Genomic DNA, 26,416 nt, shown 5'->3' on the forward strand with positions numbered 1-26,416 from the left:
TGGATGCATGCACACCCACCCACACCCCCCTCCCCCCACCCATCCTCTGGCGCCCCGAAAGGTGGAAGACCCTTTCACCATGCACATGCCACCTAGGCGTCGCGACCCGTATCAGTCTGTCCACTCCAATTTCATTTCCAACCTGCCACCTTGGAGACGCTCCGCTTCAAAGGACGGGGGTTTGTTTTCTGGGCCCGGCTTCGTAGCGCGATTTGCGTCACACCCCTCTTCCCCCGGTGCCAACTCGTCCGAGCCTCCATCTTGTCTGCTCTCATACAAAAGCGAAGTTGCCCCCCCCCTCCCTCCTCCAGCCCTTCGCCTTCTCTCCTCCTCTCCCCTCCCTTTTCCTTTCGCGGTTTTGCACTCTCTCCAATCCGGTATCAGCACCAGCGCAGCCTCCTCCATCTCCTCGTGTCTCTGAGAGCATCCCTCCAGACGGTTTAGCGTGTAAGCATCTCTGCCAGCAGGTGCCATTGTCAATTGGTAAGTTTGTCCTTGCAACCAACATGCCGCGGACGAGAGGAGGCCCTTTCTGCGGAGACCAATGCCCAATGCCTCGGCCTTGGAACGAATTCGGTCTCGTCATCGGTCCGGCGGAGCGCCAGAGAGACGCGGAGCTCGAACAACCACAAATCGCCACAACATGCCACCGTCGCAGGCTGCGCAGCAATGGGCGCCAGGTCGGCCTGGGCCGGATAACGGGCAGCCACCCAAAGACACGCCTCAAATCCGATTCCCACGCAGCCAGATCCAGCCAAATCCGGCCAAATCCAGCCGTCAAAGCCAGCGAGCGCAAACCGGCAATATGACGGGCGGTTCGGCGTCGCCGCAATGCCTATTGTTGCGGCGCCTCTGAATGGGCGCACACCTCGATGGCGGGGTTCGGGTTCGGGGTCAAGGGTGCTTTGCTGTGGCTCTCACCCGCCGGCTCACTCGCTCATGGTGAGAGATGGTGGGGGGTGTCAAGAAAACAAAACGGCCAGCCCTGGGGCCCTCGTTCTCCTTCCCCTTCCTCCGCCCAGGCCATGTGCTGCCCCACTCCCGTCCCGCCCCGGCCTTGGCCCTTGGCACCGTCCCCTCGGAATCGAAGGGGGTTAGGGTCAGCCATGACCCTCCAGCTCCGTCCCTCCTATTCTCGCGGCTTTCCCTTCCCCACGGCACCCAAGCGCCCCGCCACCGAAAAGCCTGCAGAGCACCCCCATCCGGCCTGCCGCATTGCCCTGCGAACTGCCGGTCGCAACCGGCTGCCGCCCTCGAGATTCTTATCAGCGATGGCGAACTTGTTGCCCCGCGGCACGGGTGCGGTGCGATAAGGCGCGGGCGGAACGCTCAGGATCCCAACGTCCACAGCGTCATCCCGCGTCGCTTCGGGGGAGTGGGTACGGTCCAAATTGGACTAGCTGCAGCAACCGTCCATTGCATGGCGGCCTTGGGGGCGCGCCCCGCAACGTTATCGGATCGGGAGCTTCTGGCCGGCATGCAGGCCCCTCTTGGCCGACGTGGGCCCCCGGCCTGACCCACCCACGGTGGCGGCCGACCGGTGAGCTCCGGCAACGCGCTCGATCAACCACAACCCCCGCTCTCGTCTCAGCTCCCCGCCGTGGGGCATGCAAGATGTCGGGTGCATTCCTCAGCCGGCTAGAGGTCCCGATGGCTGCTGTCCTCGGCCTGGTCTTCGGCTTGCGGACCCGGACTCCAGTGGCTCCGCAGAGCCTCCTCTCCGACGGTGGAACTTGGTCTCCTCTTATGCTTTCCCACAGGGCCGGCCGGCTTGGGGATGATGTGTCATGCTTCTTGTTTCCGGCGACGGTGCTGACTCCTTTCTTTTTCTGCTTGCCTCTCTTCAGATCATCCGTCGTGCTCGCGACCCCAACCGCCCTCTCGTACCGGATTCGGATCACCCAGCACCACCCGGCCCGTGCAGGCACCGCCAGTCAACGAACCTAGCATGGGTGCCTACGAAATTCCCGAGGATTTCGATGACCGGCAAATACAACTAGACGCCGAGAAGCAGCCGTACCATCCGTACGAGTATCAGACCGAGAACAATGACTCGTGGGCCGGTGCCCTCCCGGTGAAGCAGTATGTTCTCCCCATGAGGGGGCAGGCTCCCGTGAGAACGCTGGTGATGCCGTCAACGCTAACCCGGCTGCCAGGGGGTTGTACGACCCATCCCTCGAGAAAGATGCCTGCGGTGTCGGCTTTGCTTGCCACATCAAGGGCAAGGCCAGCCACAAGATCGTCAGCGATGGTAGGTGATGGGATGGCGCGGTCCCGGCAGGAGGAGAGATGCCTGTGCAACCAGGGGGACTAACATTCGCAGCGCGGAACCTCCTCTGCAACATGACCCACCGCGGTGCGGTCGGGTCCGATGCTCGCGACGGTGATGGTGCTGGCGTCATGACGTCCATTCCCCACAAGTTCTTCGTCAAGAACTTTGAGCGCGAGGAAGGCATCAAGCTCCCGCCCCCGGGCCAGTATGCCGTGGGCAACCTGTTCTTCAAGCCGGACGAGGAGACCGTGAGCGAGTCCAAGAGGCAATTGGAAGACATTGCCGAGTCGTTGGGCTTGAGGGTGCTGGGGTGGCGGGCGCCCCCCGTCGACTCGTCCTTGCTTGGCCCTGCGGCCGCCTCGCGCGAGCCCACCATCCTGCAGCCCTTCGTCGTCCTGCAGGCTGCCTATGGCTCGGGCAACGCCCCCGAGGAGGGCGCCCTGGACAGGTTCGACGAGAGGACGTTTGAGAAGCAGCTCTACGTCCTCCGGAAGCGGGCCACCCATACCATCGGCCTTCAGAACTGGTTCTACATCTGCTCCTTGTCCAACAAGAACATTGTCTACAAAGGCCAGCTAGCGCCGGTCCAGGTCTATCAATACTACCACGACCTGGTCAACGCCGACTACGAAGCGCACTTTGCCCTGGTGCATTCGCGCTTCTCGACGAACACGTTCCCCTCGTGGGATCGTGCTCAGCCGCTGCGCTGGGCCGCCCATAACGGTATGCAAGACCCCTACGGCCGGCTCTCCCTGGAAGCCCCGGCGGGGCGCCCGCAGGTTGCTGACAGACGCTCCCAGGCGAGATCAACACCCTCCGCGGCAACAAGAACTGGATGCGCGCCCGCGAGGGCGTCATGCAGTCCAACGTGTTCGGCGACGAGCTCGAGAAGCTGTACCCCATCGTCGAGGATGGCGGCTCCGACTCGGCGGCTTTCGACAACGTGCTCGAGCTGCTCACCATCAACGGCGTGCTCTCGCTCCCCGAGGCCGTCATGCTCATGGTCCCCGAGGCCTGGCAAGGCAACACGCTGATGGACCCCAAGAAGGCCGCCTTCTACGAGTGGGCCGCGTGCCAGATGGAGCCGTGGGACGGCCCCGCCCTCTTCACCTTTGCCGACGGCCGCTTCTGCGGCGCCAACCTCGACCGCAACGGCCTGCGCCCCTGCCGCTTCTACGTCATGGACGACGACCGCATCATCTGCGCCTCCGAGGTCGGCACCATTCCCGTCGATCCCGAGCGCGTCGTCCAGAAGGGTCGCCTGCAGCCCGGCCGCATGTTGCTCGTCGACACCCAGGCCGGCCGCATCATCGACGACAAGGAGCTCAAGGCGCGCGTCGCGAGCCGCAACGACTTCCGCTCCTGGATCGACTCGAACCTCCTCACCATGCCCGGGGTCCTGGACAAGGTGTCGGAGAACAAGGGCGTCGACCTCGCGGCCAAGCCCGACGACTTCAAGGTCCAGGAGGACCCGCTGCTGCACGCCTTCGGCTACACCTTTGAGCAGGTCACCCTTCTGCTGGCGCCCATGGCCCAGGACGAGAAGGAGGCGCTCGGCTCCATGGGCAACGACGCCCCGCTGGCCTGCCTGTCGGACGCTCCCAAGCTGCTGTACGAGTACTTCCGGCAGCTGTTCGCGCAGGTGACCAACCCGCCCATCGACCCCATTCGCGAGTCGATCGTCATGTCGCTCGAGTGCTACGTCGGCCCCCAGGGCAACCTCCTCGAGATGCACCCCTCGCAGTGCGGCCGCCTGCTTCTGCCGAGCCCCATCCTGTCCATCGAGGAGTTCAACGCCGTCAAGAACATGTCGCTGCTCTACCCCGAGTGGACCGTCAAGACCATCGACCTCACCTTCCCCAAGAAGGAGGGCGTCGAGGGCTACCTGAGGCACCTCGACCACATCTGCGACGAGGCCACCGCCGCCATCGAGAACCGCGACCGCATCATCGTGCTCTCGGACCGCAACACGTCCAAGGACCGGGTCGCCGTCTCGGCCCTGCTCGCTTCCGGCATGGTCCACCACCACCTCGTCTCCAACAAGTGGCGTGCCATGGCCGCCATCGTCGTCGAGACGGCCGAGGCCCGCGAGGTCCACCACATGTGCGTCCTGCTCGGCTACGGCGTCGACGCCATCAACCCCTACCTTGCCATGGAGTGCATCCTCAAGCTCAACCGCGAGAAGCTGCTCAAGAAGAAGCTCTCGGACGACGTGCTCATCCGCAACTACAAGCACTCGTGCGACGGCGGCATTCTCAAGGTCATGAGCAAGATGGGCATCTCGACCCTGGCCAGCTACAAGGGCGCCCAGATCTTTGAGGCGCTCGGCATTGACGACGCGGTCGTGGACCGCTGCTTCCGCGGCACCGCCTCGCGCATCAAGGGCGTCACCTTCGAGCTCATCGCCGAGGACGCGTTCCGTCTGCACGAGCGCGGCTTCCCGTCTCGCGAGGCGGTCGGCGTGCGCAGCCTGCCCGAGTCGGGCGAGTACCACTGGCGCGACGGCGGCGAGGCTCACGTCAACGACCCCGTGTCGATCGCCAACATCCAGGACGCCGTCCGCACCAAGAACGACAAGTCCTACGAGGCCTACTCGCGCTCCGAGTACGAGCAGATCAAGTCGTGCACCCTGCGCGGCATGCTCGAGTTCAAGTTTGACGAGTGCAAGCCCATCCCCATCGAGCAGGTCGAGTCGTGGACCGAGATCGTCCGCCGCTTCTGCACCGGCGCCATGTCGTACGGCTCCATCTCGATGGAGTCGCACTCGACCCTGGCCATCGCCATGAACCGCCTCGGCGGCAAGTCCAACACGGGCGAGGGCGGCGAGGACCCGGAGCGCTCCCAGCGCCTCGAGAACGGCGATACCATGCGCTCCGCCATCAAGCAGGTCGCCTCCGGCCGTTTCGGCGTCACCAGCGCCTACCTCGCCGACTCGGACGAGCTGCAGATCAAGATGGCCCAGGGCGCCAAGCCCGGCGAGGGTGGTGAGCTGCCCGGCCACAAGGTCTCCAAGTCCATCGCTCGCACCCGCCACTCGACGCCTGGTGTCGGCCTGATCTCGCCCCCGCCGCACCACGACATCTACAGCATCGAGGACCTGAAGCAGCTGATTTACGACCTCAAGTGCTCTAGCCCCCGCGCCCGCGTCAGCGTCAAGCTGGTGTCGGAGACGGGCGTGGGCATCGTCGCGTCGGGCGTCGCCAAGGCCAAGGCGGATCACATCCTCATCTCGGGCCACGACGGCGGCACCGGTGCCTCGCGCTGGACCGGCATCAAGTACGCCGGTCTGCCGTGGGAGCTGGGCCTCGCCGAGACGCACCAGACCCTGGTGCTCAACGACCTGCGCGGCCGCGTCGTCGTCCAGACGGACGGCCAGCTGAGGACCGGCCGCGACGTCGCCATCGCCTGCCTGCTCGGCGCCGAGGAATGGGGCTTCGCCACGGCTCCTCTCATCGCCATGGGCTGCATCATGATGCGGAAGTGCCACCTAAACACCTGCCCCGTCGGCATCGCTACCCAGGACCCCGAGCTCCGGGCCAAGTTCCAGGGAACCCCAGAGCACGTCATCAACTTCTTCTACTATGTCGCCAACGAGCTGCGCGCCATCATGGCGCGCCTCGGGTTCCGCACCGTCAACGAGATGATCGGCCGCGCCGACCTCCTCAAGGTCCGCGAGGACATCGCCAGCAAGAAGATGCAGAACATCGACCTCTCGCTCATTCTCACGCCCGCCCACAAGCTGCGCCCCGGCGTCGCCACCTTCAACGTCCGCAAGCAGGACCACCGCCTCTACGTCCGCCTGGACAACAAGCTCATCTCGGAGGCGGAGCTGACCCTCGACAAGGGCCTGCCCTCGCGCATCGAGTGCGACATTGTCAACACGGACCGCGCCTTGGGCACGTCCCTGTCGTACCAGATCTCGAAGCGCTACGGCCAGGCCGGCCTGCCCACCGACACGGTGCACGTCAACGTCAAGGGCTCGGCGGGTCAGTCGTTCGGCGCCTTCCTCGCCCCTGGCGTGACGCTCGAGCTCGAGGGTGACGCCAACGACTACGTCGGCAAGGGCCTGTCGGGCGGCCGCCTCATCATCTACCCGCCGCGGTCGGCCGTGTTCAAGGCCGAGGAGAACATCCTGATCGGCAACGTGTGCCTGTACGGCGCCACGTCGGGCACCTGCTTCTTCCGCGGCGTGGCGGCCGAGCGTTTCGCTGTGCGCAACTCGGGCGCCACAGCCGTCGTCGAGGGCGTCGGCGACCACGGCTGCGAGTACATGACGGGCGGTCGCGTCCTCATCCTCGGCAGCACGGGTCGCAACTTCGCGGCCGGCATGTCGGGCGGCATCGCCTACGTCCTCGACCTCAACCGGGACTTCCACTCCAAGCTCAACGCCGAGATGGTGGAGACCAGCACTCTGGAGGACCCCGAGGAGATTGCCTTTGTCCGCAGCCTCATCGAGGACCACCACCACTACACGGGGTCCGAGCTCGCCGCTCGCATCCTCCTCGACTTCAACCGCGCCCTGCCCCGGTTCGTCAAGGTCCTCCCCGTCGACTACAAGCGCGTCCTCCAGGAGGAGGCGGCCAGGAAGGCGGCCGAGCAGCGGAGCCAGTACAAGCTTCCGCTGCTCCCCGGCCTTCGCAAGAAGAAGGAGGAGGAGCAGGAGAGGAAGCCGGCCGCGGCGCCGACCTCCAAGCTCCAGGACATCGAGGAGACGATCCGCGATGACGCCGCCGACAAGAAGAAGGCGCTCGTGCTGGACAAGACGCGCGGCTTCATGAAGTACAAGCGGCGCAGCGAGAAGTACCGCAGCGTCAGCTCGCGCCTCAAGGACTGGGCCGAGCTGTCGTCTCGCCTGGACGAGGACGAGCTCAAGTACCAGTCGGCCCGCTGCATGGACTGCGGCGTACCCTTCTGCCAGTCCGACACGGGCTGCCCCATCTCCAACATCATCCCCAAGTGGAACGAGCTCGTGTTCCAGAACCAGTGGCGCGACGCTTTGGACCGCTTGCTCATGACCAACAACTTCCCCGAGTTCACCGGCCGCGTGTGCCCGGCCCCCTGCGAGGGCGCCTGCGTCCTGGGCATCAACGAGGACCCGGTCGGCATCAAGTCGATCGAGTGCGCCATCATCGACCGCGGCTTCGAGATGGGCTGGCTCGTGCCGCGCCCGCCCAAGGTGCGCACGGGCAAGAAGGTGGCCGTCATCGGCTCCGGCCCGGCCGGCCTGGCGGCGGCCGACCAGCTCAACAAGGCGGGCCACAGCGTGACGGTCTACGAGCGTGCCGACCGCCCTGGCGGCCTGCTCATGTACGGCATCCCCAACATGAAGCTCGACAAGCGCATCGTCAAGCGCCGCACCGACTTCCTGGAGGCCGAGGGCATCGTGTTCAGGTGCGGCGTGTCGGTGGGCGAGGACGTGACGCTCCAGGAGCTCAAGGCGCAGAACGACGCCGTCATCATCGCCACGGGCGCCACCGTCGCCCGCGACCTGCCCATCAAGGGCCGCAACCTCAAGGGCATCCACTTCGCCATGGAGTTCCTGCACAAGAACACCAAGTCGCTGCTCGACTCGGGCCTCGAGGACGGCGCCTACATCTCGGCCAAGGGCAAGCACGTCGTGGTCATTGGCGGTGGCGATACCGGCAACGACTGCATTGGCACGTCGGTCCGCCACGGCGCCAAGAGCGTGGTCAACTTTGAGCTGCTCCCGCAGCCCCCGGAGGGCCGCGCCCGCGACAACCCGTGGCCGCAGTGGCCTCGCATCTACCGCGTGGACTATGGCCACACCGAGGTGCGCCAGCACATGGGCAAGGATCCTCGCGAGTACTGCATCATGAGCGAGGAGTTTGTGGACGATGGCAGCGGCAACGTCAAGGGCATCAACACGGTGCGCGTCGAGTGGACGCGGTCGGCGTCGGGCGGCTGGGACATGAAAAAGGTGGAGGGCAGCCAGCAGTTCTTCCCTGCCGACCTCGTGCTGCTGTCGATGGGCTTCTTGGGCCCGGAGGCGCGCGTGCTGGGCGATGAGATCGAGAAGGACGCCCGCAAGAACGTCAAGACGCCGCCTGGCAAGTACTGCACCAATGTGGAGGGGGTGTTTGCGGCGGGCGATTGCCGCAGGGGCCAGTCGTTGATTGTCTGGTACGTTTTCTTTTCTCTCTCTCTCTCTCTCTCTCTCTCCTTTTTTTTTCTGTCTTTTTTTCCCTCTTTTTTATGCCTTTCCTTCCTTTCTTCTTTTGTTTGTAGCGTATCTATTTTGTTCTCTTCCACAGAGGCTAACCTACGCTCTCTCTTGCAGGGGTATCAACGAGGGTCGCCAGGCTGCGCGCGAGGTCGATCTCTACCTCGAGAAGTGCACCAACCTGCCCGTCACGGGTGGTATCGTGCGCCGCAGCGCCGAGGAGGTGTTTGCGGCAGCCCGGTTTGCCGAGAGCCTTTCTCAGGCGGCCGAGGCTCCTGTTCCTCCTGCGGTTGCAGAGAGCAAGGCTGAGGTCCCCGAGCCGGAGCCCGAGGCGGAGCCGGCTGCGGAAGGCGTTGAGGTCGTCGCTTAACCATGCGGCATCTACTCTTCTTGGTTGTTTCCGGCGGGTGGCGTGGGAGGGGTCATATATTGGGGATGATGGGGGGTGGTATATGGTATATAGCTGCATGAGGGAGATGATTCTGGGCCGGCCATGGATTTTTTTTTTTCTTTTCCTTGGTTATGATTTTCTTTTGGCTGCACATTGGCAGAGATCGAGGACGGGCATCTATCTATCATGGGTTTATGTTTTTTGTTTGTTTGTTTGTTTGTTTGTTTGTTTGTTTGTTTGTTTGTTTGTTTGGCCTGCATCCATGCATGTATGTTATCTTGGATTGACGCTTAGTGAACACATGAAATGTTTTGCACCACGTACTATAGTAGATGTTGTACGGTGGTAGGGAGGTGTTGATGTGTCAGGTTGATGGTTGGCCTGCCCTGCCATCAGTGACTTACGCAGTAGAGATGACATGGGGTTTTTTTTCTCCACGTGGGAGGATTGATTGGCCACTGTTGGCTGGAGGCCGGAAAGCCAATGGCGGAATCTCAACATGCTGAGCTGCTCTGCTGCAAGACAGGAGGAGAGGAGGAGCTCGATAAGAGCGGGAAAGTTTCCTGATTTGGTCACAAAAGAGGATTTCCTCAGATGGTCCAGCTGCTCAACTGTATAGTATGGTGTTCTGCACCGGGTCCTCTGGTTCGAGGCATACCAGAGGACCTGACCAAGGGTATAGAGAGAATGATGGGAACCAGCCAATGTATCGCGTCCGGGTTCTACTGTGTATGTGCTCACTGGTTTTTGGAGTTCCCTCTTGGCCATCCCCGGGAGAAGCTTACTATAGATTGGTTGGAGTAACTACTGTGTAATAAGTAGTTGGAAAAAAAAGAGCCCAGATGCCAAGCATGCAGGTGGTGACGCTGCGGCGTCGGGTCCACGCCCGTGTTAGCGGGTCGGTGGAGTCGATTGTAGGCCGCCTCCCAGCTCCACTGTGGGGCATCCTGGAGCGGTGGAGCACCGCCGTGCGCCTTTGGCTGCGTCGGGAACCTGCCATAGGCCACATGACGAGGGTCGAGAAACATCCATCATCCATTCTCTTCATCCTTCCAGGCCTCGTCTGCCTCTCTTCTGCCAGCGTTCCGGTCCCAGCCCCAGTGCCGCATGCCCGAGGGGCCACTGGCTTGTGGAGCAGGATTGAATCAGACACCCATCGATGCAATTGCACCATTTGTTTTGTTTTGCAGCAAGCTTTTTTCTTTCCCAAACTTCCGCCCTTGTTTTCCTCCGCGTCCCTCGTGGAGCATCGTTACACCAACCACCGCTTGATGCGCGACGATCCGAGAGCGTTCCACGACCGAGCGACCCTCCCGCCAGCGAACCGCGCCGCCACCCCATCGCCCGCCGCCCAACATGCGCTTCGGCAAGACGCTGCGGCAGTCCGTCTACCCGCCATGGAAGGACAAGTACATTGACTACGCCAAGCTCAAGAGCCTGCTCCGCGAGGACTCCCCCGACGACGAGGACGAGCCGTGGACCGAGGACGATGAGAACCGCTTCTGCGACGAGATCTTCAACGTCCAGCTCGAAAAGGTCGCCCAGTTCCAGGCCGAAAAGGTCGACGAGCTGCGCCGCCGCGTCGAGGCCGCCTTTGAGAAGCTCAAGGAGCTGCCCGCCGCCGACGGGGCGCCCCGGAAGGAGCCCGAGCATGGCGCCACCCCGGAGCAGCTCCGCGAGCTCGAGGCCGAGCTCGACGCCATCACCAACGAGGTCAAGGAGCTGCAAAAGTACAGCAACCTCAACTACACGGGCTTCCTCAAGATCGTCAAGAAGCACGACCGGAAACGCGGCGAGCACTACAAGATCCGCCCCATCATGATGCTCAGCCTGTCCAAGCGGCCCTTCAACTCGGACCAGGCCTACTGGCCCCTGCTCAGCAAGCTGTCGCTCATGTACTTTGCCATCCGCCAGCAGCTCGAGGAGCCCGGGTCCGCCCCGGACGCGTTCCCCGAGGACCCGGACGCCCAGGCCGAGGTGCACAACGGCCACCGCTACACCGCCCACAACTTCTGGGTCCACCCGGACAACCTGCTCGAGGTCAAGACGTACATCCTCCGCCGCCTGCCCGCCCTCGTCTACACCGAGTCGTCCTCCCGCGAGGCCGACGGCCAGCAGGACCCCACCATCACCTCGCTCTACTTTGACTCGCCCAAGTTCGACCTCTACGCCAACAAGGTCGAGCGCAAGCCCGAGGCCTCGTCGCTGCGCCTGCGCTGGTACGGCCAGCTGTCGGCCCGCCCCGAGATCTACTTTGAGCAAAAGACGCTGCACGACAACGGCTCCAACGACGAGCGCCGCTTCGTCATCAAGGAAAAGTACATCAAGCCCTTCCTCGACGGCCAGTACAAGATGGAAAAGTCCATCCAAAAGATGGAGCGCCAGGGCCAGAAGCCCGAGGCCATCGACGAGCTCCGCGCCACCGTGGACGCCATCCAGGACTTTGTCCGCCGCAACAAGCTGACCCCGATGATCCGCGCCAACTACCGCCGCAACGCCTTCCAGAACCCCCAGGACGACCGCGTGCGCATCTCCATCGACACCGACATCGCCTTCATCCGCGAGGACGCCCTCGACCGCGACCGCCCCTGCCGCGACCCCAGGAACTGGCACCGCCTCGACATTGACAACGGCAACGCCGCCTACCCCTTCAGCAACATCAACCAGAGCGAGGTCTCGCGCTTCCCCTACGCGCTCCTCGAGATCAAGCTCAAGGAGGACGGCAACCGCAAGCGCCCCGCCTGGGTCCAGGACCTGATGGCCTCCCACCTCGTCCACCCGTGCCCGCGCTTCTCCAAGTTCGTCCACGGCACCGCCTCGCTCTTTGAGGACTACGTCAACCGCCTGCCCTTCTGGCTCGCCGACCTCGACACCGACATCCGCAAGGACCCGCAGAAGGCCTTTGAGGAGGAAGAGTCGCGCCGCGCCCAGCAGGCCGAGACGGAGCAGGTCGTCGGCAGCTTCCTCGGCACCAAGCTCGGCGGGTCTTACAAGCCCTCGCGCGGCTCGCCCATCGCGCGGTCCTACCTCGCCGACCGCGCCGCCGCCGAGGCCGGCACGACCCCCAAGTCCGCCGTCGCCTTCGCGGCCGACGCCCTCGCCCGCGACGAGCAGGGCGAGTCCACCGTCACCGCGGGCGACCACTCCCTCCCCGGCGACATCGACGCCGAGTCGTCCACCCAGCGGCGGCCCGCCCTCGGCTACGGCACCCTCGGCTCCATCTTCCCCGGCTTTTCCCTGTCCAAGTACTCGCGCGCGCGCCGCGCCCGCGAGGCCCTCGGCCGGCCCCGCCGCGGCTCCCTCGCCTCGCTGCCCCCCGGCGTCGTCGAGCCGACCGAGTGGATCAAGAACTCGGGCCCGCTGCAGATCGAGCCCAAGGTGTGGCTCGCCAACGAGCGCACGTTCCTCAAGTGGCAGCACATCACGGTCCTGCTGGGGGGCTTGGCGCTGTCGCTCTACTCGGCCGGCGGCGTGCGCGGCGGGGAGCGGGACGACGCCCTGGCGCGGTTCGTCGGGGTGGCGCTGCTGGCGATCGCCGGCTTCGCGGCCGCGTGGAGCTCGTGGGTCGTGGGCAAGCGAAGGAAGATGATTGTGCAGCGGAGCGGCAAGGACTTTGATTTCTTGCTCGGGCCGCTGGTGGTGAGCGGGGCGCTGGGCGTGGCCTTGGTGGTGAATTTCGTATTGGCGGTAAGTTTTTTTTTTTTTTTTTTTTTCCTCCCCCTTACCTGCAGCGGCTCTGGGTGCGGTGCGGTGGATGCTAACGGGGTGGCGATGGTTAGTACAAGAGGGCTTTTGGACAGCACAAGCCCGACGGGCTGGGGGGTGGCGTGGAGGATGTCCTCAACGCTGGCGCGGCCAGCAATGCGAGCGTCATGGGGGGTAACCACATGGAGGATTTGAGGATATGAGCGGCCATGGAGCAGATGGGATACATGAGCAGCGGATGGGATGCGCGAGGGCCGCGAGACCGGGGTATCGGAAACGAAAGGAATGTATTCTCTTGGGTATGATGCGGCCTTTGGATGGTAGCGGCAAGGCTTGTCGAGGGCGTTTGAGTTTTCCCTCAGGTAGGGCGCTTGAGCGGCTGGCCTGCGGGCACCTGTAGCGCATGGTTTTTTTTTTTTTTTTTTCTCTTAAGGGATATGTGTACTCTAGTATGGCCAGACTGTATAGTAGTATTGTTTGTGTCTTCTTGCCACCTCGCATCACCGAGTGGCTTGGGCGGTGTTTATCACCCGGGAGGAACATGGCCCCGTGGGTTTGCGATCCTTCTTCACAACCGTCCGCGCGCCCATCCCGCGGCCGTTGGTTGTACCGGACAAGACCCCAACGGTCAAGCTGTAGCCAGGTATCTATCATGGGCCTTGGTGTCAATCTTGGGTCATGGGGTTGGATCGTATGCCCTTGGACCTAGGCGCTAGTTATCCTACGCCTCGCTGCCTCTCCTTTTTTCTGCCAGACAACATTCTCTCACCCCCTTTTTTCCTCCTCGCCCTCTGCTTCACTTCCGTGTTTTCACGTTTTTCACGCATCGCGTCTGTCCTGTATTCTACCCACCGAGGACCGCAGAGCGCGTCGACATCGTGTTGGTATTCCAGTGGGCTTCGTCCCTTGGGGTAGGTATTTCACCACTCCTACACGGCGTCGTTTTTTTTTTTTTTTCCCTCTCTTCTTGCCTCGCAGGCTGCCGTGGCACCTCTCTGGACCTCTCTGGCCATTTCTGCGCGCAGCGGGGATCCGAAGGAGGTGGAAACTAGGTGTGGCGTTTTCTTGTATCTCCCACCCCGATGCCGTGTCGTGTCGTGTTGTGTCGTGTCGTGTCGTGTCACGGTTGCCTGGGGGGATGTCGTGCTTTGGTTGTGTGTAGGTGCGCATGGAACGTGTACGGAGCAGAGAAGACACAGTCCGAGACGGATACCAGCAGATACCGATGCCGTGCTTGCAAGAGTCGTGCTCTTGCTTGCTCTTGCGTGGCTCGTGCCTTGTTGGGGATGCTTGGGTGTGATGCGAGGGCTGATTCAGGGCAGGATGGGCTTTTGAGTTGGCGGCTTGGGCGGTGAGGTCTGCTCTGGCTCCGGCCTCCCTTCCCTTCCCAGGGCGGCCGGCGGCCGGCGGCATCTTCGCGTCTCGCTCTCTTGACGCGGGGAGCGCCCGACGGCATGACGCAGGCAGCCATGACCATGCGCTGAATGTACTGCGTAACAACTCTGCACTCCGGCATGTTCCTTCATCCTAGCCGCCACAGCACAACCCGAAGCATTCCTCGGTCGGTTCGCTCCCTCACGCCCAGCCCCGGCATGGAGCTGGCCATCAGGCTACGTAGGCGCATCGGGTTGTCCACGGTCCCTCCAGAGAGAGGGTTTCCGACAAGAACGCCTTGCTGGGCCAAGCTGTTGCTCGGGAGAATGGGGCTGAGTGCACGCCGCGTGGCCAGAACCATCACGGTCGTTGGATTCAGGCCTGATCTTGAACATGACGACGCAACCGGCCCGCGGTGGACACCCAGGCTTGGCCGGCTTACGGTGTAAAGTAAAAATCGTTGTCAACAAGACATGAACCCGCCATGGCGATACAAACGGAGCGGCAAAGCGCCCCTTTGACGTGCGTACGCTCTCCAACACCGATATCACAACCAGGCTTCATTCATCGAGAGAGGGAGAGAGAACGAGAGCCGTGACGCCGTTGCCGCCCGCGTTGTTTCTCGAGGCGCCCAGCCCTCCCTCCCCCCGGTCCGGCCCGGGTCTCCTCCGACGCAGCCCCGAGGCGCAGGACCGCACCCTTTGCACGCTCCTCGGCCGACGTCGGTACCCAACCGAGCGGCAACCCATCCACCCCCCTCGCGCACACAGGTACAGGAATAGCTCCGCAGGATTCACGCTCCGGGTTACGCTGCTACGAAATCGTGTGCGCCTCGAGGCGGCTGTCCAAAGCCGCCGGGCGGTTACCACCAACATAGGTGTCCCATGCAAGGCTCTGCTGCTGCGCCGCAAAGAAGCAAAGATGGAGAGGAAGGGAGAGCGCCGAGGCCCAGCCAGCAAGCAAGTAGGCCAGCGGCAGAGAGGACGGAAAAAGAAGGAGGAGGAGGAGAAGAGGAAGAAGGGTAATACATGTCTCGTTTCATTGGGAGGGTCGGCTCTTCGGCAGCCAGAGGCACGGATGTATGGGTGAGTGGGTTACTATTCCCGGCATATGTCCGATCTGCACAGTAGAGTATTGTTTCTCGTGTTTCTCTGACGTTGGTTTGCGAACCCTGCAGATGACAGCGTCGCAGTCGATATACGGACGGTGCCGTGGGCCGCTCGGCCGTTCGTTCTCTGGGGTGGACGGCAGCGCGGGTGCCGTTTGCGCATGCTCTCCAACCACCAGTGTCGGCCGTCATCGACAAACAAAGGAGAGCGTGAAATGAAGGCCATCAGGGTGATTCCGCACCTCCCTTTTGTGTGACACTTCTCACAGGCTATCTGTCCGACCTTCCTTGGGCTCGGGCATGGATCGAAACAAGTCTATACACGACCAGCGGGCGACATCAGCCGCGCTCGGGAGGTCCTTGCCGACGGGCTCGGTAGTCGGCATCCCTTTATTTTTGATTTCGTTTCGCGACCTGCCCATCACGGGCTCTAATGAGGGAAACGCTGTAGGCGACCGCACCCCTTCTTGATGATTGTCGCATCATCTCAACTGGTTATTTTCCTTCCCGTTTCAACCCCGCCCTTTTCTTTTCTTTGGTTTATTTTCACAAACCCCATCTTGGGTAGCGGTTCTGTGACAAACACCACCGCGACGAGGCCTATCTATGTATGTACTACGTATGTACAATACCTGGTGATTGATGATGACGGCGTCAGCCACAGCGTCACAGCGCATGAGCAGGTCCAGGATGAGGGTGCCCGGGCACTCGGACAGCAGTTACACCAAGCAGCAGCACTCTGTCCGCTCTGCTGGTGACGCCTACGGCGTATACTTGTCGTATACTTGTAGCGTGTACTGCGTAAACGACGCGTCGAGCGCAGGCAGACAGTGCCGACCAGCAGCAGCAGGCCAAGCGCAGGGGGCTGAGATGCGTCTGCAGCATCGCCAAGTCTGAGATGGAGGGGAGCAATCCGAAAAAAACGGCAGTCAGAGAACGACACGACACACTGTGAGAGGGACAGGGACGGCTCAATGTTGCATTCCCCTCGCAAGCAAGCCGATTCATTTCATGACAGCCGAGCCATCCTTCTTTCCTCAGGACCCAAGAACCCAAGAAGGGATGTGCTCCCGAGCCGTCGCCTTGACGCCACCTGGTACTGTCGAGGAATTGATTCCGCGGTTCCAGAATGCCGCCCCGGCCTGACCTGGTATGTACATGCTCGAATGTACACTGCAAACAAAAAAATGATCTGATCGGATCTTAGCTGGGCCGATCTGACGAGCACAGCGTAACGCTTGGTTGCGGGTGTTGAGGTTATTTTGGCCCCCGGTCGCCTCTCGGCCCTTCTAACCCGGCCCCAAACGTCCATCCTCTCTCGGGCAAGACTGGGGCCCATGGGATGACTTCCAGTCTTTCTCGCCAAGCGCCTGGTTCGGGGGGCCGACCCAGAGAAGAGCAGAAGGACCAGCGAACCTGTGCGGGAATGAACGCCTTCAGGCTGAATGTGTCGGAACGCGCCAATCCTCTCGTCACCACCATCGCTGGTGCAGGGCGCAAAGCCTACGCAGTACAGACGGAGCATTGCGTGGCCAAACCAGAACCCAAGGAACGGGTCTGCTTGGTTCCGGTTGGTTGGGTGGCTGGTTGAAACGTTCTGCTGGTTGGTTCCAGCGCTGCGCAACCGTCTGTTTTCGTACCTTCCCGTTCTGGACGGGTCTTGGAACGCGGTGGATCCACAAGATGGACGGAAGGGACGGGGCGGGACCATCCCCCATCCCCGGCCCATGTTGTCGGGCTGCAAGCTGCAAGCGCTGGGCTCTGGTTCCAGGTTGCTTTCCGTGATCTCCCAGGTTGACTACTCCTCAGTACCTACCACTACAGACACGGAGTACAGCACGCTGTTCTGCGCCCGGCGCCTGCACCGACCCGGACCATGAAACACCTGGCGTGTCTCTGGAGCGTGCTGCACAGTACCTGAGGCAGACCGTCGCCATCTACTGTGTATTCCGTACATACATGGATGTTGTCGCTTCCACATGTCTGCCGATGGTGACGCTGCAGTCAGCCATCTTCCGGCTCCGCAGGTCCCTACGTGTATGTAGAGTAGGCACAAGTACCTACACAGCAGGTAGGTAGTTGAGCAGATGGGAGGGAGGGAGGGAGGGGGGACGGGGACGGTAGCCTTGGGGGGGAGGGGAGGGGATCGAACGCCCTCGGCGCCTCTGAGAACCTTGATGGACAGCCGCGGACCATGATGTTTGACAAATGTAGGTCAATGCTACCATGAGCTACTGAGTCAACCCAGGTGGTTGCGCGAGGTTCGACATCAACGGAACTTGCCGACCTCTGTCTTTCCTTGGGACGGCATGTTGCCACCATCCATCACCACGGTATCGTCAGCATCGCCACTAACACAAACAGGAATCCCACGGTCCGGCGCGTTGTGAATCAGAGCTACGCCGATCACCGCAGGGCGAAGCAAACACCCGAGAGATGCCGTTTTCCGATCACCTACAGACATGGGGGCGGGGCTCGAGGCTGCCGTGACGTGTTTGACATCCGAGACAACGATAACGCCCGTTGCCGTTATTGTTGCCCCCTTGTCCGGTCGGCGAGTCTTTGTTGATGAAGGGGCGTCCGTTGGACGGGGCCAATCTGGTGACGAACTGCACGACGCAACGCTGACGGCGCATCTTGCTCGTAAAAAGGTAGAAAGAAGCCCGTGTGTGGGGAAACCAAACCGCAACTCCGGGTATCTACTCTAGCACCTGTCCCGCCAGGTACCTTAGCCAAAAGGTAAGCTCGGGCGGTGCCTCTCCAGCTGCCTAAGCTAAGGTATCCACCCTTTTCTCTCCCTATCCCCCCCTCGCCGCTGCGTGCATCCATCCCATCTCATCCCGGCCGTGTGACGTGATGATGGCTGTTGTCAACCACCTCATTCCAGGATCCGTGGATCTGCCGTGCATCCACAGTGCGAGGTCCAGAGCCGTTTAGCCTCCCCTCCCGTGCCGCATGCTTCCCAGGGCCGCTCATCAACGGATTTTTCCGTCGTCCGCATCCCCGCCGTTCTTGGTTCCCTCTCCATGGCCGTTTGTGCTTTCGTTGCTCGTCAGGTCGTGAAGCTCGGCCCCAAGCCCGTGGCCCAGGTGCCTTGCCCAAGTGGGTGTTCGCGTACCCTCAAAAAAATAACAACAGAAAGCCTTACGACGTCCCATATCACGGCGCCTGCTCGTGCCGGTGGTTATCCAACTTCGTCGTGTGCTCCTCCATCAGACGCCTGGCCAGCGCCACGATGGGGTTCTCTTTCTCGGCCTTGTCCGGCTTCTCCTCCTTATCCTCCTCCTCCTCCTTCTTCTTCTCTTCCTTCTCCTCTTGGGATTGCTGAGCCTTCGGGGGCGGCGAGGACGGGGACGAGGACGAGGACGGCCTCTCCACCGCCGGCGCCGCCGGCGCCGCCGAGGCCTCCGGGGGTGGCGTGGGCGACGTGGGCGGGGAGAACAGCTCGATGATCTTCCCGGGGTCCGTGGCCGTCTGCACCACCTCCATCGTGGTCGCAAACTCGGTCTTGGCCGCCTTCACGATCTCGATGGCGTCCAGCATCCGCAGCGCAAACACTTGGCAGTTGTTGTTGATGAGGTGGTACCCGGGCCGCTGCGCCCGCATGGCGGCGATCACCGCCTCCCCGGCCCTCTTCAGCGCCTCGTCGTTCAGCCGCGTCTCCCCGACCGGGAACGTCCGCCACGTCTCCTGGTCCACGCGGCCGTTCACGTAGATGACGTCCAGCTGCTCGTCCATCCACAGCTCGTGGCAGTAGTCGCCCACGAGGACGGCCCAGTGCTGCGACGGGTCCGGGTAGGACTGCACCTTTTCGGTGATCCAGGCGCCCAGCCGCGTGCGTTCGGCGAGCCACCGGCCGGCGGACCCGGCGACGGGGTGCCACCCGATCAGCACGGGCCGAGGGGCCCCATCGGTGCGGGGGATGTCGAGCGGGACGACGTTGGGTTTGGCGCCTAGGCCGAGGGTTTGCTCGAGCGCGATGCGGCTCTTGACGAGCGAATCCTTGCTGTAGGTGATGCCACGGGAGACGCCGATTTTGCTGGTCCCCCCGAGGGAGGTTGGGATACGTGTTAGCCAGCGACTTGCGGACAGCTGCGTAGGGACCACGTAGACCGAGGCCCCAGTGGGAGCTGGCATGGGATGATCAGGGGTAGCGAAGTGAGCGAGCAAGGCAAGTCGCCAAGGCTTGAAAAAAAAAAAAAGGCTTACAAAAGAGACTTGATCTTTTGGCTCGCGATCTGCGAGATTGATGTCCCTGAGCCAGAATCCGAGTCGCCCGTGATGAGCGAACGACGCTTGGCTTTGGCTTTGGCTGGGGGAGGGGTTGCCATTCCGTCTCTCCTGGAGGAGCGCGCGTGTCGAAGTTGAGCGTTAGCTAGGTAACGTTCGTTGGCGTTAATTCGTCAGGATGCAGCAGCGTAGAATGCGCGGCGTCACAGGGCACAGATGTACAATGCCGCGCCAAACACCGACCGAGCAGAGGAGGGCCGATGTTCATGAATTGCGGCTGTCCTGCTGCTGGCGTTGGACGTTGCTGACGCTGACCCGATGGCTCAGCTGGTTGGGCGGCTACGGAGTACCCCATTCCCACATCACAGGTTCGTGCCATTCGACGCAGCTCCAGCCAGCTGGAGCGCGCAGCGCAACTAAGGTACCTTAGCTCGTCCCACCCTCTCGGCAGTGCCTTCAGCGCGGTCAGGTGGGCTGTGCAGATGAGAAACATGGTCGCCATTTGGGTTGGTTTGGCCTTGGGTCGGATTTTAGCAGCGTAGGTCCTCGTTATAACTACCTAGTAACTAACCCAGGTACTGTGTAGTCAAGCGTTCTACTATAGTACTGTGTATACATGCTCTGTCCCTGGAGAGCACATTTCGTGCTACCGAGGACCAGATGACTGGGTGCTCCCAGGGAAGCAGATCGCTTGCTCCACCTCACCGAACAGCAAGCAGCCACTCCCTCCCCACCTCGGGCGCCTCAACGACCGACCCCGGGCGGCCGGCAAAGCTGCGCAGCCTCAACTTGGGGCAAACTGCTAAGCCGCCAGCTGCCGGCTCGTGACCGCTGCTGTCTGCGTCCGCCAGCTCCGCTTTGTGCTGAGGGAGAAGGGCTTTGCCAACCGGTGGCCCAGCACTTAGCGCCGTGGGTGGCATGACCGTCTTCGGACTGTATTGCAGCAGGGAAGCGCCAGGGGGCGGCGTTCGTCGAGGCGCTCCCAAGCGCAATGCCGGCCGACCGCCAAATCGCCACCGGCCCGCAGAGCCAGACTGCCCTGGCTGCCTGTCATTGTTACGCCTACATACATACTAGTTATAACTAACTATAGTATGGAGCTTGAGTCAGCCTTTGCCTGCCGTGCGAGCAGCGGGAGGTTTGACGGGACCCTGGTCCGTTCATCGGCTGCACGCTGCGACATTCGTGCGTTCTCAGCTCTCCAAGATCGGAAGCGCACCCGGAGGAGGCTCGATGCAAGCCCAGGTTAACGTTCGCATGAGCCTTCGCGGCCAGGAGAGCCTCGCCCATCGCCACCTCCTGCACCACCGAACGCCGTCTCCGGGAACCCCGTGTCGCATTGGCTCTTGGCGAGCACAAAATCAATGTGGCCGGGGCTGAGAGGCGCCCCTGTGGCCAACGCTATCGTTCAGCGATGCTCGAGAAGGCACAACGCTAGCGTCCGACCAAGCCTAGCGGGCATCGGGGACCCTCGTCGAAAGAGGGCTGGCGCGGTCGATGGGCCGTTGCGTTCGTGATTCCCGCGACGAGCTAGCGGTTCGGATAGCGCACCACAATCCCTCCCCCAAACACAGTACATAGTTACATGGTTAGTTATAATAGACCTGATCGTCAAGCCTCTCGCGCGCCCCCGATACGTACACAGTAAGCGTGTGTGCGCATCGACGCGTGCGCGACACATGGCCACACCCATGGAGCGGAGATGCCCCATGTGATGCTTTCGTTTCTTTTCATGGGCGGAAACCCAACCAACACCAAAAGAAAACCACCCTAGGTCCGGACCACGTCATGGAGCCTGAGCGTTGCCCGCCGTGTCTGCCCGACAAGCGGGAGGAAGGCTGTCGCGTTGAACAGCGTCGCTGCGTGCCCGGAGATTCCGCTCCTCTGGAACACACAGGACACCACCCACGGCGGTTCTTCGGTCCCGACAACAATGAATGCACGGAGAGGGTTCCCAAACCGGGGCGTCTGCACCTGAGCGCCTGGAAGTCCGCGGGGAACAACGCAAAACTGTATGACCGGGGCTCCCATCCACCAGGTTTCGCTTTTTTCACGGGCGGGGTGGGAATGATGAGATGTGGCTGGCTCGGCGTGACTGACGGTGTGTGATTGAACCACGCTTTGCGACCCTGCGCAGCCCCGGGCGTCCGGCTTCCCTCCCCCTTCTTGCCCGGCCACCCCCCCTCCCAATCCCTGAGCTCGCCAGCCAAGAAAGGGAAAACAATCGAGCCCATGGGATTCGAAGGCGTCTTGCAGCAGCAGCAGCAGCAGCAGCAGCGCTGGGGGCTTGGTTGGATTGGTTTGGCGCACCCGACCGGAATTAGACATGCGCTGGGACTTACGCAGCAACGAAGGTTCAAGGCTTGCATCGGAAACCTGGCTGCATGCAATGCAGACGTGGATGGGCAGAGTGCAGACCGCTGGGCAGTCCATGTAGGCTACGCTGGTTGATCCATCTCCAAGTACGTTCTATAGTATACATACTCCAGTATGTAGTTACATACTACAGTAGGTAGTTTCTCCGTACGACACCACCAATGTTTCGTTGTTGGGCGGAGAAGAGATGGAGCACAATGGGGACCCATCGAAACGGTTGACGAGCTGATGCGATTCTGACAGAGAACTCGATGGGGAGAAGAAGGCTGGGCGCGACCCACACTCGTCACTTCGGTTCGTTAGATGGGTTTCCTGTTTTGGGGCATGGGACGACCCGGGTGGGGGAAGGGGAGGAGGAGGTAGGGGTCTAGCACCTCGGCCGGGCCCAGCGAACAGGCCGGCGGTACGAAGTCACTGCTGGCTCGAAGTCAGGAAAAAGTACGCAGTACATCGAACCTGAGCCCTGGATCAGAAGAGTTGTGGGGACTCTGGGGCTGTGGGCCAATCATCTCTGGCGTTCCCACCCTACGGAGACAGCGGCAGCCTGCCCGGAGAAGAAGCTAGCTTGGGTCGGGGGGGAGAAGAACCGGGCCTGTTCCAATCACGCAGCACCGTGTGTGGCACGGCCTGAGCGCTCAAGCTCCCCATCCCGCTGGGCCGGGATCCTGCGTTCTCTCAGCCGGTGGCCAATGAACAGCCGGGCTGTGCGCCTACCGCTCCCTCGGGCCAGCGACGTGCCACCCTCGCTCAGCACCGTGTGAGTATGGACAAATCCAATACTGTACGCTATGGACGCTGCGCTAGAATCCGCAAGCGACCACCCAGAACCGCGGAAAACCACCGCGAACGGGGGGTGTGCTTGCGCTTTCCCTGTTCAAGAAGTATGGACGATGGCGTGGGCCGGTTCGGCACTCCACTCGAGAATGCACCCTCATTTCCAGTCCTCCTATGTTCCCCCACCCGGTCGGTTTCCTTCAACCACCTGAATCTTGGCCCCCCCTGCAAAAAGTGGAAGACTCGTCCCAAACCAGCCAAGCAAGGGCCTCGTCAAGTTGGAGCCTCTCATTTTGTCACCCTGGGCCAGCCTTCCCTCCCTTTTTTCCTCGCCCGCTTCGTGATTCCCTCTCATTTTCCCTTCCACAACCTCGACACTCCGTCGGCCTCAACGGACGTGCCAGAAAAAGAGGAAAAGGTAAGAAAAAAAGACCAGAGGCAAACAAGAGGCAGCAGAGGAGCCGTCGATCGGACAGCCCCAAGGATTCACCGGCCCACTCGCCGAGACGAACCCCCGCCCCCCCGACGCCAATCAGCGACACGGTACGAGCCCGACCGTTCCTTTTTCGCCCCAGCGTCCCGTCGCTTTGGTTTCTGGGATCCTCAAAGGTCTCTCTCAGACCACTCGTCTGCTGCGGGCCCGTCCACCTCGCACCCAATCTTTCCTTCCACCTTTCCACCTTCCTCCGCCCTCCGCATCCCCATCGACCCTCCATCGACCACCGATCCGACGCCGATTTCGAGCCTCTTTCATCATCGCTCGAACCAGCATCAAATCGACGGAGGCCATTTCCACTCGCCATTTCCCACGTGCCCGGCCCATTGCACCACGGTCGTGTCGTTGTTGCGTCTGACGGTGTTTGCTGCCCGCCTGTGCGACTCGGTACTTTGGGGGGGTGTTGCCGTGCCCTCCGTGACGGGAATCGTGTGCGAGGCTGCCGGTGCCATCGAACTCGTCGACCGAGCCTGTAAGTCACCGTCGTCCCCGTGTGTCACCACTTCCTCTGCCTGCGACACCGCCTTTTGCTTTTCCTTCCCCTGGGCCTTTCGTCCGAAGTTGGGGCTGTCCCGGCCATCCGGGTTGGGTCCACGTCGTGAGGAGAATCACCACGCTGTTTTGGGCACCGTCGGATTTTTTTTCAGGGGCACAGAGCTAACGGGGGCGATTCAGCGTTTTTTTTTGCGGTCTGGATCGAGGAGTGCGACCCTGCCGCGGGAGCATTTACACGCGCTTTGACGTTCTAACCCGAGATCGGATCCCTTCATCGCTCAAAAACCACCTTTGTCAGCCATGGGCGCGCCAATACTCGCCTCGGCCGCCCACGCCATTCCGGCGCTCGAGAGCAGCAGTCACTCCATGGAGGCTTCTATCATCTCCCGGGATACCAAGGGCGGCCGCCGCCTGTGGTATTCTCTGAAGGTCATCCAGCAGCCCGAGCGTGCTCGCGCTTGCGGTGCCGGTCCTAAGTGTAAGTGCCGGATTGGGATTTGGCTGCTTCCGTCCATGTAATTCTAACCCTTCGCAGCTTCGGCCGATCGCCGTCCCGTCGACCCGCCTCCCGTCGTGGAGCTCCGCATCTTTGAGGGTCAGACCTGGGAGCAGGCCCAGGAGAAGGACATCACCTTCGTCTACAATGCCAACTTCTTCCTCTTCGTCACCCTTGAGCACGCCCGCGTCCTCGCCCATGCTCGCGGTACTCCCTCGCCCAACAACACGCCCCCTGTGCTGACGGGCATGCCCGTCTCCGGCATGGCGTATCTGGACCGACCTCAGGAGGCTGGCTACTTCCTGTTCCCGGACCTGTCGGTCAGGCACGAGGGTCGCTACAAGCTGACCTTCAACCTCTACGAGGAGACCAAGGAGGACAAGGACAAGGACAAGGACGACAGCGAGTCTCAGCCCCTCAGCACCGTCGACCCCATCACCGGTGGCTCGTTCGACTTCCGGATGGAAGTCAAGTCGCAGGACTTCACCGTCTACAGCGCCAAAAAGTTCCCTGGCCTTGGCACGAGCACCAACCTCAGCCGCGTCATCTCGGACCAGGGCTGCCGTGTCCGCATCCGCCGCGAAGTTCGGATGCGGCGCCGTGGTGGAAAGGGCGGCAACGGGGACTACGAGAACGGCGAGGACGAGTACAGCCGGTCAAGGAGGACGGCAACTCCTGATAACCGCAATGAGTACAACCGCCAGCGGTCCATGAGCGGCAGCACAGAGAGGACGCCGTACCCGAACGACTCTCAGCGTCGCCCGTCCATGGCAGACTATCACCAGCACCAGCAGCAGTACCCGCAGAACCCGTCGTCCAGCCAGCATCACCTCCAGTTCATGGGCCCCAACGGGAACCCGCAGTATCCTGCTGCTGCCCCTCCGCAGCCCTACCAGCAATCCTCCTCTGTGCCCGCCTCTCCCATCTACCCTCCATCGCAACAAGCGCCTACCTACCCGTCGCAGACGTCGTACCCGGCCCCGCCGCCGCCACCGCCGGCTCCCAGGCAGCACAGCCGCGAGCGGGCCCCTTCGCAATCCAGCAGCTACGCGCCGATCAACCCTGCACCTCGCCGCGAGGCTGCCCAGCCAGACTACCGCCCGGCCCCCGTGCAGCTTCCGCCCATCCAGCCTCCGTCGTACCACCCGGCGACGCCTCAGCAGTCCCACAAGACCCGTCACCGCAGCACCACCAGCCGCCTCAGCAGCGCACCATGTTGCCGCCTCTGCAGATCGATACCAACTTGCAGCGCCCGAGCCGCCCTCCGATCCCAAGCCCTACGGTGTTCGCTTCGGCCCGCCAACTCCCGCCGCTTCCCCCGCTCACTCCCAAGCCCTACGGTGTTCGCTTCGGCCCGCCAACTCCCGCCGCTTCCCCCGCTCACTCCCAACCCCAACAGCAGGGGGCCCATCCACCCGAGCATGCTGCCGCCTCCGAGCCAGTATGCGGGCACCAAGCGCGCCCGCGATGAGACGTTCCGCACCGAGGTGGACGAGAGGACGCGGTTCCAGGACGGCGCTCGCGAGAAGGGTGTGGTCGAGGACGTTGACGCGCTCCTCGGTCCCATGGTCTTTGAGCGTGCCAACGGCATTCTTGTGGACGCCAAGAAGTTGGACGGGTACTACTAGATGTCGGGTCGCGGTAGCCTGGTGTTCGCAGCTTTCGCGCATATCGTCTTTTGGCGTTTCCGGGTCCTGGACGTGTATGAATGGATGAGGGACCTGCGCAATTTGGCTTGGTCTTGCACTGGCTGCCCGGTGCTGGACTTGTATATGAAGGGGCGATTTTGGGTTTGCTTTTTATCGCTTGGGTGCGGATCAGGCGCTTCCGGGTTGTTTTCGGGGCTGGCTTTTGGGTGAATTGGCACAAGGAATACCAGTCTACGGACGCACTCGACACACGCACACATTCCTTATATTTCCTGGTTTTTTTTTTTTTTTTTCCTTTTTACTTCTCTCTTCTCTGTCTACTTTTTTACACACATTTTGGTGTCCCAAGGACACATTTCCCTCGACATACCATGGCTGGTTTCCTTAGCATCTCATACATTTTTTTCTCCCGAGAACATGAAGGGCGCGCAATGTTATAGTTTGGATATTCTGGGGATCACTCGCGGTGTCGCGGTGAATCTGGCGATTTGGACAAAGAAGATTGTGTTTTTGGTAGGGGTGAGTAGTATTGGGCTATCGCAAGGAGCGCTGGTTGATTCCTTTCTGTTTGTTTGGAATAAGTCTAGTCAGCATATACTATAACTGGATATTGTTCGTATCACGTCGTTCCCAAGAGTTCTGTGTTTGTCTTGTGACTGCTCCGGTTGCCGTGGTGCCTCTCGTCCAACGTATGGTCGGATGTGACGGTGTGATGGTGATGTGCAATTTCGACAAAGATAACGACACCAAGAACGGCCGATGGGCTTGCGTTGCTGCTGGTTACTGAGACTTCTGCAAGGGGTTGTTGTCTTGAGGAACAGCGTGGCAGTCGGCGCGCCATTGGCTCAGACAGCAGCGCCTTGTACCTG

At 61.8% G+C, this 26,416-nt stretch overlaps 5 protein-coding genes across 5 annotated transcripts; 3 read left to right on the forward strand and 2 right to left on the reverse strand.

The window, feature by feature from the left end:
* Nucleotides 1-1,948: 1,948 nt before the first annotated feature.
* On the forward strand, nucleotides 1,949-8,823 carry VTJ83DRAFT_6778 (uncharacterized protein; the record flags this gene model as incomplete). The annotated part of the gene is made up of 5 exons (XM_071013526.1): nucleotides 1,949-2,082; nucleotides 2,157-2,251; nucleotides 2,324-2,995; nucleotides 3,073-8,413; nucleotides 8,571-8,823. 5 exons carry the CDS (start codon nucleotides 1,949-1,951, stop codon nucleotides 8,821-8,823), a joined length of 6,495 nt encoding a protein of 2,164 aa, XP_070864405.1.
* A 1,377-nt stretch (nucleotides 8,824-10,200) lies between these two features.
* Nucleotides 10,201-12,752, forward strand: VTJ83DRAFT_6779 (uncharacterized protein; the record flags this gene model as incomplete). The annotated part of the gene is made up of 2 exons (XM_071013527.1): nucleotides 10,201-12,531; nucleotides 12,624-12,752. The coding sequence occupies 2 exons, from the start codon at nucleotides 10,201-10,203 to the stop codon at nucleotides 12,750-12,752; spliced, it is 2,460 nt and encodes an 819-aa protein (XP_070864406.1).
* Nucleotides 12,753-13,368: 616 nt separating this feature from the next.
* VTJ83DRAFT_6780 (uncharacterized protein) lies at nucleotides 13,369-13,962 on the reverse strand (the record flags this gene model as incomplete). The annotated part of the gene is made up of 1 exon (XM_071013529.1): nucleotides 13,369-13,962. One exon carries the CDS (start codon nucleotides 13,960-13,962, stop codon nucleotides 13,369-13,371), a length of 594 nt encoding a protein of 197 aa, XP_070864407.1.
* A 4,228-nt stretch (nucleotides 13,963-18,190) lies between these two features.
* Nucleotides 18,191-19,362, reverse strand: VTJ83DRAFT_6781 (uncharacterized protein; the record flags this gene model as incomplete). Its single annotated transcript, XM_071013530.1, has 2 exons — nucleotides 18,191-19,070; nucleotides 19,241-19,362. The coding sequence occupies 2 exons, from the start codon at nucleotides 19,360-19,362 to the stop codon at nucleotides 18,191-18,193; spliced, it is 1,002 nt and encodes a 333-aa protein (XP_070864408.1).
* Nucleotides 19,363-23,702: 4,340 nt separating this feature from the next.
* Nucleotides 23,703-25,526, forward strand: VTJ83DRAFT_6782 (uncharacterized protein; the record flags this gene model as incomplete). The annotated part of the gene is made up of 2 exons (XM_071013531.1): nucleotides 23,703-23,880; nucleotides 23,938-25,526. The coding sequence occupies 2 exons, from the start codon at nucleotides 23,703-23,705 to the stop codon at nucleotides 25,524-25,526; spliced, it is 1,767 nt and encodes a 588-aa protein (XP_070864409.1).
* Between the last annotated feature and the right edge of the window lie 890 nt (nucleotides 25,527-26,416).

This window comes from Remersonia thermophila, chromosome 6, assembly GCF_042764415.1.
Source record: "Remersonia thermophila strain ATCC 22073 chromosome 6, whole genome shotgun sequence".
Taxonomy (NCBI): domain Eukaryota; kingdom Fungi; phylum Ascomycota; class Sordariomycetes; order Sordariales; family Chaetomiaceae; genus Remersonia; species Remersonia thermophila.